The 15994-nt window shown below is 40.0% G+C and overlaps 1 protein-coding gene across 2 annotated transcripts in view; it reads right to left on the reverse strand.

Moving 5' to 3' along the window:
- Positions 1 to 6099: 6099 nt before the first annotated feature.
- Positions 6100 to 15994, reverse strand: part of LOC127575466 (adhesion G protein-coupled receptor F5-like) — a 64638-nt gene continuing 54743 nt past the window's right edge. For both annotated transcript variants that reach the window (XM_052025361.1, XM_052025362.1), the window contains 4 exons: positions 13229 to 13270; positions 13080 to 13136; positions 11753 to 11819; positions 6100 to 9504 (listed from right to left, as the gene is read on the reverse strand). In XM_052025361.1, coding sequence (XP_051881321.1) covers positions 9431 to 9504; positions 11753 to 11819; positions 13080 to 13136; positions 13229 to 13270 — 240 coding nt within the window. In that variant the 3' untranslated portion in view covers positions 6100 to 9430. The remainder of the gene's footprint in view (positions 9505 to 11752; positions 11820 to 13079; positions 13137 to 13228; positions 13271 to 15994) is intronic.

Consider the following 15994-nt stretch of genomic DNA (forward strand, 5'->3'; position numbering starts at 1 on the left):
GGCATCACAGCTCATACTAACAGATAAGTCATCAATTAACAGAGGTACAGATGCAGGTTTCAGCAGCAGTCTAACTGAATCAGGAATATAATGTGGTCCCCAATATGTAATCCATCCATGCATTGAACAAAGCTCTAAGCCTTTGTTGCTTGGGTTCAGTATGACCTTTAACTCAGAGACTTAGTTCAGTTTAACCAAAAGGGCATTAGCTTTTCTCCCTTCCAACACAGCATAAATCAGACGTAGGCAGGTGCCAAGAAATAATTTCCAGTGGTTGCATGTCAATGATCAGAGAGCACAAATTGATAATGATTAGCAGAAGAACCAGAGTAAGCATTGTAAGAAGCAGAGTAAGTAAGTGGTTGGGATTTGGATGAATCACCTAATAAATTGGTGAAAACAAATTCAGCAGGAGCTTTTAAAAGGAAGTCAGATTAACCTTGAAGTAAAATAAATTGCCGGGATTATAGGAAAGAAAGGGGCAGGAGGGCTAATTGGGATATTGTCTGAATGAGCTGGTGCAGTAGACTCAATGGGCTGAATGGTCTTATTCTGTATTGTACTATGCTGTGATCCTATCATATCTGGCAATCACCTATCTCTGAGTAGGTGGTTGCATCAGGTCTGGAAGTGAAATCAAGCAATGTGTCTACATAGGGTCAACTAGTGATATATAGCACCAAGGCACAGAGAAATAGAGGTTGAACCAAAGATGGTGATACTAAGGGGGTGACCAAAAGGGAAAATAAAGAAGTGGCTTTTGAGAAATGCTTTAAAGAAGAAGGGGGAGGTTGAGAAGCAAACAGGATTAGGGAGGCAGTACCAGGTCTTCACGTTTGGGCATCTGAAGGAGGGATAAAGACAGCACGGGTTAAAGAGACTGGGGACAGGTTAAAGAGACCATAAGATGATCTAATGAGGTCAAATGGCTGTCTACGTAGGAAATGAGGGTCACAACGAGATAGAGAAGGGTGAGGAGAGGATGGTGGATAGATGGGGGTGTTGCAGGTTGGAAGGAGGAGAAATGTTTTGATATTTTTCAAAGCTCCAGGTTGCTGCCTTGGGTTGAAGGGGGGAGGGAAACAGGTAATCGTTGAGCACGTTCACCCTTGCCAGTACCTGGCAGGTTTTCAACAAAAGAATCACATCCAAAGTCCATGCTTGTGACCTCCTCCCTTTACTCAGAAACTTCAGCTGTGGGAGTTCAGCATCAGGTGTCGTTTGATGTGACTTCCTGGATTTAACTTCCACAAGTTTTCTAGACCAATTAGTTTTAAGATTTTTTGGATGGAAGTACTTATGGAAAACCAAGTCTAATGGACTTGCATCATGTGCTGAACAGATGATCGACTTCAGCTTCCTCCTGAAACACCCGCAATCACAAAAAACAGTCTCCAGCCAACTTGATTAACTCAATATAATAGCATGAGGCCCCTGAGGATACAGGATACAGCAAATGATATGGGACTAAACAACGTCCCAGCTGTAGTACTGAAAACCTGCACTCCAAACCAGCTATACCTCCAGACAAAGTGCTCCAATACAGTTATACACTGGTATCTACCCAACTATGTTGGACATTGTCCAGTCAAGTCCTTTTCACATAAAGCAAGGCAAAGCCGATTTGGCTAATTATGGCCCAATCAACGCACTCTCAATCATCAGCAAAGTGATGGAAGCCATTGTCAACGATGAGTACTGTTTACAAAATGCACTGTAGTTTCTTGCCTGGGCTAATCCAACTGCATCTCCCAAACCTGCAGCCCCTACCACTAAAAAGGACAAAAGCAGGAGGTGCAAGGGAAAAACCTCACCTGCTGGTTCCCCTCCAAGTTGCACACTGTCCTGACGTGGAAATATAGCGCCAGTCCTCAGTCATCACTGGTTCTGAATCTTGGATCCCTTCACCCAAATGCCACCAGAAGAACTGGCGCAGTTCAAGGCAGCAGCTCACACACTGCTTCTCAGGGGCAATTAGGAATGAGCAATAAGTGTTGGCCTTGTCAGTGATGCCCACATCCTACAAAATGAATAAGCAAAAAAATCTATTTATTGTTTATCGTGTTTACTTCTAACATAAATTGTGAATTTTACACTTTAGTGGAGTAAGTTGTATGATCAACATTAATGTTGTAAGTAAGCATTGACAAAAATATGGCTTTTATTACCTGCCTCACATTATGGTCACAGTTAATTAGTTGTGTATTGATTATCTGTATTATTGTGACTAACTTTCATAAATTGTAACAATTAAACAGATTGGAAAGCAGATTTGGTTGTTGTAAATCTGATTTCAATTTATGATTGTACTGATGAGGCACATATTACACTTTAATTTATACAGCACCTTATCAAAGTGCTTCACATAATTAGTTACTTCTAGGTTGAGTGGCTGTTGTTATGCAGGCACCTTGAACAAAGGTTAATATTTGAAATGGTTACTGTTGACAAAACCCATAGTATAGGAAGTCTAGTAGAGAGACAACTCATTTCTGGAATACAGTTCATTTATGGTTCTGGTTAATCATTGCTATAACTGTTTTACAGGAAACACTGGGTACAAATATTCATCATTAAACAGTACTTGTATTGAATTTATTTCTCCTTATAGCAGAGGAAACAATTAGAATTATCAGAAGAAAAACCTACAGTAATAATCATGTAAATATTCAACCAACTTTCATTTAGATTGTGGTACATAAAATTGGAACAATGGAAGTTAGCCTGGATATGGGCACTTGAATGCTAATGGACATGATGAAGTTGTGATGTTTTAAATATTTTCCACAAATGTAATATGTTCAACCATTCCAAATGGTTTCTTACTCCTCCATAAACTATTCTGTCCAAAATCTCACAGCTTCTGTTGGGTTGATTCCTCTTCAAGTTCTTCATAGTGAGGTCCTGAAGTAGCCCAGAATGCACAGATTTTGGCTTCCTGCAGATGCATACATCATGGCCTGGATTCCTAAATGATTTCCAGAGGAACCCAAGAACATCTATCAACACATCCCCAGGTAACATTGGAATGGAATGAACATGGGTAGAAAAAGACCCAAAAACCAATCCAGAACACAAAGAAAAAACAGTAAACAGAGTCACCTAGAAATGGCAACTTATCACAGCCTTGATGTGAAGTTGAACAAAAGAGCTGAATTCCAGTGGTGAGGTGAGATTGACTGCCTTTGACATCAAGGCAGCATTTGACTGTATGCAGCATCAAAGAGCCCTAGTAAGGCTGAAGTCAATGGGCATCAAGGGGAAAACACTTCAGAGACTGAAGTCACACTTTGCACAAAGGAGGATGGTTGTGGTTGTTGAAGGTCATTCTCCCAGCCCCGTGACATCACTTAGGGCAGTGCCCTGGGCCCAACTATTTTCAGTTGCTTCATCAATGATTTTCCTTCCATCATAGGTTCAGAAGTGAGGATGTTTAAGGATGATTGCCCAACGTTCAATTCCATTAGCAATTCCTCAGCAAACGAAGCAGTCCAAGTTGGTGAGAATAGACTTGGAGTGTTTGTATAGTATCGGTCCCCATATTTAAGGACGGTTGCGTTTGAATTGGAAGCAGTGCAATGAAGGTTTACTAGATTAATTCCTGGGATGAATGAGTTGACATCTGAAGGGAGGTTGAGCAGATCAGACCTACACTCACAAGAGGTTGGAAGAATAAGCGGTAATCTTAATTGAAACATATGAGACTCTGAATGGGATTGACAAAGTGATGCTAAGAGAATGTTTCCTCTAATGTAAGTGTTTAAAACCAAGGATATAGTTTAAAAATGAGGGATTGGCTATTTCAGATGATGAAATTATTTTCAGGTATTGTGAATCTTTGGAATTCTCTACCCTGGCGAGCCGTAGAAGTGGTGTCATTGAACATATTAAAGACAGAGGTTAACATGTATTTAAACCTCAAAGGAGTCAATCTGCATTGGGAGAAAGCAGGCGAGTGGTCTTGAGGTCAAGCTCGGATTGGCAATGACTTTATTGAATGGTGGAGCAGATTCCGTGGACCAACTGGCCCACTGCTGCTCCTATTAATTATGTTTGTATGCCTGCATGAAGCTTGACCTAGACATGTGCCGACATAAGTGACAAGTAACATTTGTGTCACAAAAATTTTAGGAAACGGCTCTTCCCAACGAAAAAGAGCCTAAGCCACCTTTTCTTGATGTTCAATGGCACTACCATCGTTACCAACCATCAACATTCTGGGGATCAACACCTCGCAGCCTTTCCATCATCTGCAAAGCAGATGTCAGGAGTGTGATAGAATACTCTCTACTTGTTTGGATGAGTACAGCTCCAACAATGCTCAGGAAGCTTGACTTCAGGACAAAGCAGCCTGTTTGACTGGCACTCCATAAGGATATCAAAACAAAATGTAGAAGCAATTTGGCCCCTTGTATCTGCTCTGCCATTCAACAAAATAATTTCTTCAGCACCACTTCCTGCCCAGCCAGGGGAAGCATCACTTTTGCATCCAGGGTGCAAAGCCCCAGAAAGAAGTTGAGATATTTCAATGAGATCACCTCTCTTTTTTTAAACCCTGGAGAGTGCACACCCAGTTTGATTAGCCTCCTGTCATTCATTAACCTGCTGTCATAGGAATTAATCTAGTGAACTTCACTGCACGTCATCTGTCAAAAGGATATCCTTCCTTAAGGAGGGAGACCAGGCCTGCACACAATATTCTGGCTATGGTCTCACCTGGGCCCCATTCTCAACCCTCTACGTTCATTCCTTTCACTGGTGGCAAATTGTGGTTGCACTACGTACCACCTACAAAAGGGTGCTGGGACAAGACCTCCAAACCTGTGACGTCTGCCAATAAGAACAAGGGCAGAGGGTGCATGGAAACACCACCACATGCAGGTTATCCTCCAGGTCACACACAATCCTGATATGGAAAATATTGCTGTTTCTAAATCCTAGAGTTCCCTACATTGGGAGTACTTTCACCAGGAGGACTGCAAAAGTTCAAGAAGTCAGTTCACCACCACCACCTTCTCAAGGATAATCAGGGATGGGCAATAAACACTGTTCTTGGCAGCAATGCCCAGAGCCCAAAAAATAAATAAAAAGAAATCATACTGACACTTTGGCATTAACTGTAGATTTTGAAATTTGAATTTCAGATTATATAAGCACATATATATTGGAAATGAAGACCAGTTCTACTCCGTTAATTGTTCTGAATATTGCACATGAAACATCCATCTGCTGTTGTCTCAACTGAGTAACAATAATTGAATCAGGAACTATATTGGTCAAGTTTCCACAGCAGTTTGAGATATTTACTCAGTGCATGGCCAAGCTATTAGCTAGACATTCCTGCTAATGTTACTTTAATGTGTTAAAAATCAGATTAAAAATCTAAAGCATTTATTCCATGAAAGCAAATATTTAGTCACCAGCCTGTGTTGAACTTACTGATCTCAGCTCGGACAACAGTCTGATCTCTAAACTGGCTCCCCAGAGTGGAAAAAATTCAGCCAAAGCTCTACTTTAGTAACAAAGGCTTGGATTGCACTGCACTTTCTCTGTAGCTGTGACACTTTGTACTGTTATTGTTTTTACCTGTACTACTTCAATGCACTCTGTACTGACTCAATGTAACTGCACCGTGTAATGAATTGACCCGTACGATCGGTATGCAAGACAAGTTTTTCACTGTACCTCGGTACAAGTGACAATAATAAACCAATACCAATACCGATAGGGAGTTCTAAGAGTGATAGAGTCATAGAATTATACAGCACAGAAACAGGCCCTTTGGCCCACCCCGACCATCAATTATTCAACTAAAAATCCCATTTCCCAGCACCTAGTCTGTGGCCTTCTATATCTTAGCCATTCAAGTACTATTCCAGATACTTCTTAAATATTGTGAGAGTCTTTGTCTCTTATCAATTCTAATGCTGATAACCTGAGATGTATTTCTTTACTGTTATCTTTTAAAATTTTGCCATCAAGATACAACATTTATAGAAATAAGAGAGCATTATATCAAGGACAAATATAAATCTATGTACAGCATAGTGGAATGAATCATGAGCATTGACTTTGTGCTGCTTGTCATTATATTTATTGTATTAACTCTACACTGATTTTATTTAATGATTTATATCACTCACTTAACAATTTACATTCACATCCATTACAATTGTTTGTGTTCTGTATTCACAAATATCATAAAATATACAAAAAATGTTATATTAATAGTAAGGCACGAAGAGGAACAGAACACATTGACGGCTGTCCTCTATGATGATTGTGGAACTTCAATTATTTACAAAAGTTAGATTCCATTCATAACTTATCATTGTTAAAAATTCTCCAAAAATGAAAAATAGTTTTCAAACATGCATATTTTTCAAGACTTAATCTATTATTAAAGGAAAATTGAAGTATGGAAGCAACAACATGCTTCTAACTGCCTGTAGTGAGAAAGCACATGGCTGTCACGTGAGAGTAACGACACTGACCTCCGCTGGTCGGAGGACAGCATTGCTCCTCGGATCGGAAGTGACACCACTGTCAGTCAAGGTGCAGCTCCACCCACCCCTCAGGTGTGAAAGTACCTTTTGTCTCTGAACTTGCCTGACCATTGGCTGTGGCAGGCACCTTTGTCTTTGACCCCTAAACCATTGGCCCATTGAAATCACTCAGTGAGGCTCCACCCAGCCTCCTAGCACCATAAAAAGGGTTGCAATCCCCCAGCTCTCTCTCTTTGATGACCCCAGGAGTTGTGAGACAACGCTGCAGAGATCACTGGTAAGAGTGCATCACCATGTGGTTTGGGAGTGTTTCACTCAGACTCGGAGCATTAAGGACCAATGCTAGTGTGGGTCAAGCATTGAAGTATTATATCCTGAAGTTGTACATTGTTATTGTGTGCTTGTGTGTATCAGTGTGTGTGTGTGCGTGTATCTTATCCTAGTTGCAATTTCCCCCTCACGTTAGCAGTCTCCTGTGTATGTGTGAGTGTGTATCTGTTCCCATCCATTCTGTCCCCACGTTTGCCTTTGTGATTAAGCTAGTTTTGATATCCAAAGCTTGTGTCCAGAGTCCTTCATCCTTAAGGGCGAAAAGAACCACTTCACACAACACTGCCACTGAAAATGTTTTTTTACAGCAGTATTCTGAAACCTTGTTAATTATCTCTAACAGTTTAAAAATAGTACTTGCAGTATTTAAACGGATTCATATTATTAATTTTAACTACATCACCTAGTAATAAAACTTAAATTCCTTTCTTCCGTGATTTCAGTTTTCAGAATTCAATGGACCAACACAATCATGCCATAAATAATAATTCACTTTATCCATATCAAATGAGAAAGCTCTACTGTTGGATGAATCACCTTCAGCATGTGAATGAGATTGTTCAGAAAATTCAAAAGGAATTCTTAATGAATAATTGTATTGCAGTGAAGGAGAGAACAATATAAAAGCAGAAATAAAACCTATCCATACATCCATAATCACTCATTTGGATCCATAATTGCCTATTGCTATGTTCCCAGACACAACAATGGGGAAACACAGCACCCACAGAGATCAAGCTACCCAATATCCTAAGATGTGCTCCTCTTTTACATGATACTCTGAAACAGAAGCACAAAGCTGAAATTTTTCTGAGCATTTTACTAAAGGGCGGGAAAAAATGCATCATGGAACTTCACTTAATAGAAAGGCTCAACAGAATCCGAACTCAATATGATTGATTCACTATCCATTGATTCAACTAGCATTTAAAATTAACAGCCAGAAAATTAGAAAATCCTGCTACCTCCCAACAGTGAGTAACCTGCCTTCAATTGAATCTTGCTCTGGAATGAACAGACCAATTCGTAGAAATTACAAAGTCTGAGGCTTGAGGAAGCCCAGAAACAGGATACCACAGTAAATGATAATAATTTAGAGCAAACAAAGCAACAATTGTACTGTGGTAGGAGTAATTAATACTGAAACTTATAACATTTTTGCATTTGGTAGTCAGAAGGGACTTGAAATATTCTCCTGATTCACTGCTACCATCAAAAACTCTGAGTAGATTTAATGAATTTCTCTCTTGATGTGAAACATGCTAAACCAATAGGAATGCACTGGAGAAGCCTGTGAGGCTCATTTATCCTCCCTTCTGAATTCTCAGTGTGTCTTCCTGGCTTCACGAGAAGCTTTAGATTGTCTGTGTGAATGTATAAAAAAATCTACCCTTAAAATAACGTGAGAAAGAAAGAAACACACTTACAATGACTAATTTAAATGGTAATATTGGTAGGAGTTGGGAAGTAATCAACCCTGCTCTAAAAAGAACAATTAAAAAAAGTGGAAAAGATCATTTGTCCTTTGACTCCAAACCCAGTCAGACCACATACAATTCATATCACAGAGAATGAATGGACAGATCTTTTACTCTTTGTTCAGGTATATGCATTGATTCAAAATGCAGCATAATCCCAAGGAAAGTAGTCCTCTGGATCTCCCCCAAATACCATCCTGTGTGTGTGTGAACCTGGTCAGTGAATGACAACAGGCAATTCAATCACGGAGAAGGTATCACAGCAAAGCCTGCTCCTGTCATTAACCAGCATCTAAACATATATACTTTCTAGCAGGGTTCAGGGAATGGCAAATCAAAAGTGGATACCATGGCAAATTTATTTCCTCTTTCCTACCCAAGAGCTATTTTTATTTCCCTTCCCCTACCCACGGCATACCTATTATCTACCATACTGCAGTCAACTATCAATGATATCTTCATGCTGATCTGTGATGTATTTAATAAACGAGTTATTAAAGGGAGGCAACCCAGTCCACTGGTCCTGATGAATGTTTCTGCGAAGTTCTGCATACTTCCAATGGGAAAGGAAGCAAATTTTAGAGCCTCAGAATAATTCTATGTTTTTGGAAAAGTTCAAAACCCAAGATGCTGTGAGAAATTCAGCAGATCCATTACAGGAATTAGTGAATATACCTGAGATTGGGAAGGCTGGGCGGTAAGAGTCACATGTAATCAGTCAGAATGAACAGTGCACAAAAATAGCTATCTAAAATGAACCTGAATATTGTCTACATAACCAAATTATCCAGTTAGACAAATCCATGTGAGTGAATAATTTCATTAATGGCAGAATCTTATAACAATCTACACAATACAATACAGTAGTTAATTGCTCAATATCCAAAATATTCTTGTTCTTCATTGATATTACTGTTTACCTCAGTATACAATGAAAAAATGCTTATCCCTTGGAATAATGCATATTAATGATATGCCAAACATTCCTTACAGTTTTGTAACTTTTGTCATAAGTCACCATTTTTTCTTAATTCACTGCTGAAATAGTTTTGTCAAGTTGATAACCAATTTTCTTCTGCATCTGAAGGGTCAGTTTTATCTTCCAAGCTGCAGCAGTTAATTCAGAGTAGAATAGCTCAGGGATTTGTCCTTGCTACCTGAGTGTAATTGATTGGAAATCTTGTAGTCCTCTGAAAGAGCAGGAGAAAAGTTAATGCACATCTTTTTATGGATTCATCTGCTGTTTTATTGCAGCAATGAGCGAGGCATCAGCTTTAACAACAGCTTATATTTTCAGTGCAACTTCTGTGCAATTGAAGCATTGTGATCGGAACCAGACTTTGAGCAGTGATGGGGGAAAAATGGGGTAAGGTGAGCAAAGATGTGATCATATGAGAAGTCTATCAAAGGATGAGAGGCAGCAATGCCGAAGGATTTGTAGAGAAAGCTCAAAGGAACTGAGAAAGTCAAATGTTGTCAACTATTGGGATGAGTGAGAAGGAAGAGCAGAGGACACAGACTGGAGGAGGTGGCAAATACAGGAAGGATAAGGCAGTGTGGGCAGAAATTTTAAATTCAATTCACTATGGAGCTAATTGTGAGATATATTTGCAAGGTGGTTATGCTTTTGCTTATCCAGAGAACTGGGTAGAAACCCAGAAAATATGAATTCAAACTCCATTATGGCAGCAGGAGAATTTAAAGATTTAGCAAACAAAATAAATTGGAATAAATAACATTATTATTATAAATTTTATTATTATTATAATTATAATTATTATTATTATATAACTATTATTAACGATGACTATGGAACTACCAGATGATTGTAAGTTCCCATTACTGTCCTTCAACACAGGAAATCTACTCTCCTTACCTGATCTAGAATATGTTTGACTTTGCCCACAATAACTGTCCTCTAAAATGGCTTAAGCAAGCCAGTCAGTAAGAAGGCATTTGAGAGAAGGCAATAAACGCTGGGCTTACCCATGATGTCCACATCACATGAAGAAACACTGAAGAAAAAAAAAGGTGGAAAGGGAGGATGTGTGGTGCTGGATAAGTGGCAGAAGTTAGAATGAGTTTTAGTTTAAGTAGCGTGAAGTTTGGGTGATTGGCAAGAGAGTACTGGGGGAATCAAGGCTGGAAGTCGGCAGTGATGGGACAGAGGCAAGAGTAGAGGCAGCAAATACTACTGAGGTGCAAACAGGTAGACAGGGCCAGTGGTTTGAAATATACATTGGGTAAAATAGGACATTGAGCATGTGCACTCTGGTCCAGGGTCGTTCTCAGGGAGGGACACAGAATCCTGTGCTGAGGTGCAAGCTTCTTTTGAAATAGATGCACGAGTCTTGACAGTCCTGGAAATCTGGCAGATGGTCATTCTCGGCTTCATGCTGAACAAGCAGCAGGTCAGCAAGGAGGTGGGTCAAAACAAGCAGGGTACAAAGAACCTGTCCATTTGGAATTTAACCTGTCAGATTTTGTTCCGTATGGGATACCCACCTAAAGTAGGCAGAACCCTCATAAGTATTCTTAAGTCAACATCCTATAAAGTCAACAGGATCTGATGGTGGCAATAATTGGACTGAGATTGGCAATTAGAGAAGCTGAGGCCACTTTCCTGCTGTACAGAAGCAGGTTTGAATTCAGAGAGGCTCTGACATCACATCTAAGGATTCTCCTTAGTGGAGTCAGGAAAAGCAGAGGTGTTGCTCACGGCACCCTATTACTCTCCACCTCCTCCCCACCACCATCCCACTCCCCCACCCTCCCATGTCACTACCTGTGCAGAAGAAAGCCCTTTCAGTCACCCATGTTGCACAGACCAACTCTAGCTGTCACCAGCCCCCATTCCTTTCACCCAGTTGTGTGATTTTTACCTGTCGGCTTCCCATTAAGAACTTCGAGTTATAGAGTTATACAGGCCCTTTGGCCCAAATTGTCCATGCCGCCTGTGTTGCCCAGCAGGCTAGTCCCATCTGCCTGCATTTGGACCCTAGCCCTCTAAACCTCTCCATCTACTTATCCAGATGGCTTTTAAATGTTGCTAACGTGCCCGGCTCAACCACTATTTCTGGGAGCTCATTCCAAATACGCACCACCCTTTGCGGGAAGAAGCTGCTCCTGATGTCCCTTTTAAATCTCTCACCTCTGATCTTAAACCTATGCCCTCATAACTTAACTAACATTTAAATGTATCTTCACTGTTAAAATTGCCCTTGATTTTCTTCCAATACAGGACGACATAAAATTTATTCATAAGTGCAGTTTCCTCGCAGAACTCTGCTAACAGTTAAAATAAGGCCCAAGGAGCTAATTTAATCAGATAATTAGAATCCAAAACACAGATTCCTTCACTACTAAGTAACAGCTATTTGTAAGAAAGTAAACTTTGCAGTAACTATCTCAACCCATCAGTTTTATGGTTATACTTACTTTTTTTCCCAGGAAATGCCCTTCCATGTTTGGAGGGAAACTTTCCAGTGGAAGTACTCTGTGCACTCTGAAAAAGTAAAGGGATGGTGTCAATGCATGAAGCAACCTCTATTGCTTCTAATTCCTTCTCTACCCATTTCTCAGTTCAGAAGGTCTCTTGAAGCACATGTCAGCAAATTACTAGAATGCAGTTTAGAACCTCACAAGATTTGCTTCCTACAAGTGCTCCCACTTGGGAGCATTGGACTATATAAACCATTTCTCAGATATCACACTGTTCCAAAGGAGGACCATTAGGAAGAAGTTTGCTTCAATGACAATTTGTATCTAGCCAACTAGAGTTTGAGAGTGGTGAAGGTTGGGGTGGGATAGAAGGGAGGGAGGAAATAACATCCTTTTGGTCTCATAGGCCCATAACTTTCATTTAGGATGACAGGAATCAAACCAGAAAACATTTGCTGCTTCCAAGGAAAGTATAACCTTGGATAAGGAACCAAAACTGCTGACAGTAGCCTGGGTGTGGTGTCACAGTTTTAGCAAGACTTCGTCACCCTGGTGCTCACCCCGTCCCTGCCACACCTTGCAATAAAGGGCAATAACCACAAACTATTCTAATTGGATCCAAAAATAACCTAATGTTTCTGTGGACTTGTTTAAAACCTGCACCACAAAAAGAAACGAAGTGCAAAACTAAATATATTTCTTGAAAATCTGAAGATTGATGTAAACCTAAACACCAATTAATTTTACATTAATTTTGATGGCTGTTTTAATGACAACCTGTACAGTGAACTATTCAGTTCCGTCTTCATATTGTTACATATACACCAGGGAGTCAATGTCGATTCCTCACAACTCTCTGGGGCCTGAATTTTTCCACAACTCAGGGCAGGAGTGAGAACATTAATTGAAATTTGACCATTCATGGAGAGGCACATTCACCATATTACACATTGTCACACATCATTAACATGCTCAATGATTGTTGACGGGGCAGGTGGAGTTGGTGCGATGGGTGGGTAGCCCATGCAGGCCCCTCCTCCTCACTGCTCTGCCTTGGAAACATTTTTCATCGTGTTCAAGTCTTGAATCCCTTTCTATCTCCTGTCCCTACCCTTTCTCTGTATTCCCTTGACTCTTTTCTTTCTCATTAGCACTAGGAACATCAGGTCTCTCCACCTCTCTAATTCTCCACCTTCCATGAGAAACCAATGCCAAACTCATCTTTCTGACCTCACCTTTAACCACCTTTCTCCAAATTCCTAAACATAAATAGATCTTTTCTTTTTCAGAATCTGCTATGTGTATTTTTTCTTAACAGCCTTACCTTTGTTCGGGAAGAAAATCCTGTCAATGAGAACTTCTTCAATAGGGCTTCTCGCACCTGTGTTAGCAGCAGAACAAAGCATCTTATTAGGTGAGGTGAAAAAAAATGGCAGGAAAACTGGTGAAAGTAACAGATATACAGTAGCTCACCTTTTTATCCAAGCATGTTCCAAAGACCAAAATAAAGAAACCCTAGAAATGGAAAATATTTTTCAGCAGTTAACAAATAGATCTTTAAAAACTTTCAAACATTTTGTAACATTTCATTAAATGTTGACCTGCCAAATAGTTTACTCAGGTTAACGTAAGTTTTAAAAGCTGATGTTTTTTCCAACCAGTGACGTCCAAGCTCATTGCTATCACAACTCTCCTCTTAGAATGCTGAAAGGTCTGAAGAGTTCCATTCTGTCACATGATCTAGGCCCACTCAGAACCCAGACCATCCTGATCCACTTAAAATCCACACACTTATTTTACAGAGAGTGATCAGAAAGATTAAACTCCTCATCTGTTTACAAGTGTTTCCATAGAGTTTCCTCTGCAACCTCCTCTGGCCCTACATCCCCCTGAGCTCTCTGCTCTCTTCAGATACCAGCTTCTTGTGCACCATTACAGCCACATTTTTAATTACCTGGGCCATAAGTTCTATAATTCCCTCCTGAAAACTTTCTGTCTCTCTCTCTCTCCTTAAATTTAAGACTATTATTGAAAGCAATCACTTTAACCTGTCCTGATGAAAGGTCTCGACCTGGCATGTCAACTGTCCATTTCCCTCCACAGATGCTGCTTGATCTGCTGAGTTCCTCCAGCATTTTGTTTGTTGCTCCAGATTCCAGCATCTTCAGTCTCTTGTCTCCCCACTTTGACCAAAGTTTTGGTCGCCTATATTTACAATCATCTTCTGTAGCTTGGTATTAAGTTTTGATTCTGTGCTTGTGAATCTCTTTGAGATATTCCTTCCTTCAGCTCCTGAGTTCATAGAAACCAATCTGCAGCTGTTAGAACTAAAAGTTAAATTGGAGGCACTTACCCTCAAAAGTTTTCTTGAGCAACTAACTCGTGGACCTCATTGGTCACCCTATTCAATCCCACAAACTGCCTTTGTTAAAACTGGGAATAAATGTTTTCATTTTTCATTTATCAATCACTCACCATCTATCTTCCTTCCCCCCCTCCCCCATCTCCCAGGGATTCATATTATTCCTCTATTTTTAAGAAATGATTAGCTAAGCGATTGAGAAAGAAGGTTATATGAGGAAAAGATAGGGGCCGATAATGAGGTGAAATGCTCAGAGAATGCAGTAAGAAGACCCTTTGTTTCCCTTCTGTGCTGTTAAAGATTATGATTGTAATGTATCTCTACTTTCTACAAACCCCAACAATTTATATCTCCTTGAACAAAAACATGACTTGAAGACCTTTGCCCTGGATATATCCTTAGATGGTTACAGCACTGGAAGAGTGTATTTATGCCATTATGTTTATGGCAGCTCTCCAAAAGAGTTCCTCCGCAGTCCAGCCTTCCAGTCCTTGGACAGCTATTTCTTTCCTTTTAAAGAATTTATCCAAATCTCCTTTGCAAGTTATCAGTGAATATGCTTCTGTTGCCCTTTCAGATACAGCATTCCAAATTATAACAATTACCTAAAGTCTTGGTGTTACTGGAAACAATTATGTCTTGTCTTCTCTGTAAAAAAAACCTCTATTAAAGTCCCTTTAATTTTCCCTCTCTTCTAGGAAAAATAATACCCATTTTTCCAGTCTCTCCATATAACCGAAGGCCCTCATTCTCAACACTATTTTGGTAAATTAATTCTCCACATTCCCCAAGGCCTTGACATCCTGCTAAAAGCACTGCTCTGCACTGGACAAGAGTTAAACAGTGTTCTATGGCCCCAATACCTACAACAGGGTGGTGAAGGGCCAGAGTGGGGAGATGGTGAAGGTTTAGTTTACTTCCCAGTAGCTGGGAAGTCTGAAGAATATAGCATTCAGTTTGCCATGCTGCAGCCAGCCATATTGAAAAGCTGAATATGCCATGAAAGAAAGCCACCTGAGTAAGGCTGCAACTGGAAGTCACAGATTGGGTTTGGAAATGGTCAGGTGGGAGATCGACAAACCACAGAGGATTGGGCACTTAATTCCACAGAGCAGTTTTTTATTTGCTTATAGGATAAGGATATACTAGCAATGCTAACACTAAGGTCCATCCCTAATTGGTGCATCTAGTGTCAATCTACTTCATTGTGTCCTTGCAGTTTGTTTGTCAACCTGCACTGCACTTTCTCTGTGACTCTAACACTATATTCTGCATTCTGTTTTCTTTTCCTTTTGTACTACCTCTATATATTGTGTGGAATGATCCATACGGATGGCATGCAAACAAAAGCTTTTCACTGTATCTCAGTACATGTGACCACAATAAACCAATTACATATTACTGATATGGAGTGAAGAACAAGATTTCCTTCTCAGAAGGATATTAGTGAACCAGTCAGTTTTTTACAACAGTCCAGTGGTTTTATGGTGCTAGGTTACTCCTTATGTTAGATTAATTTTTATTTTCTTGAATTTAACTTCTCCAGTTGCCATGTTGGGATTCAGATTTGTCCCTCTCGTTTAATGGTCCAGGCCATGAGCTGTTCCAGTGCTTTTATCTAATATTATCTATAGCTCTTTGGTCTTTATTACAACTGTGGTTACACCTTAAAAAGTATGGCATTGCTCCACATGATGCATGTTGAGATGCCCTGGCAATGTTGAAGGCACAATTCAAAGAAGCCCCATGTGGAATAATGACATGAAAATCAAAAAAACTGCAGATGCTGGAAATCAGAAATAAAATCATAAAGTGCTGGAAACACTTAAGTCAAGCAGCTTCTGTTGAAAAAGAAACAGAGTTAATATTTCAGTGAT

Source organism: Pristis pectinata, chromosome 10 (assembly GCF_009764475.1).
Source record: "Pristis pectinata isolate sPriPec2 chromosome 10, sPriPec2.1.pri, whole genome shotgun sequence".
NCBI classification, from domain to species: domain Eukaryota; kingdom Metazoa; phylum Chordata; class Chondrichthyes; order Rhinopristiformes; family Pristidae; genus Pristis; species Pristis pectinata.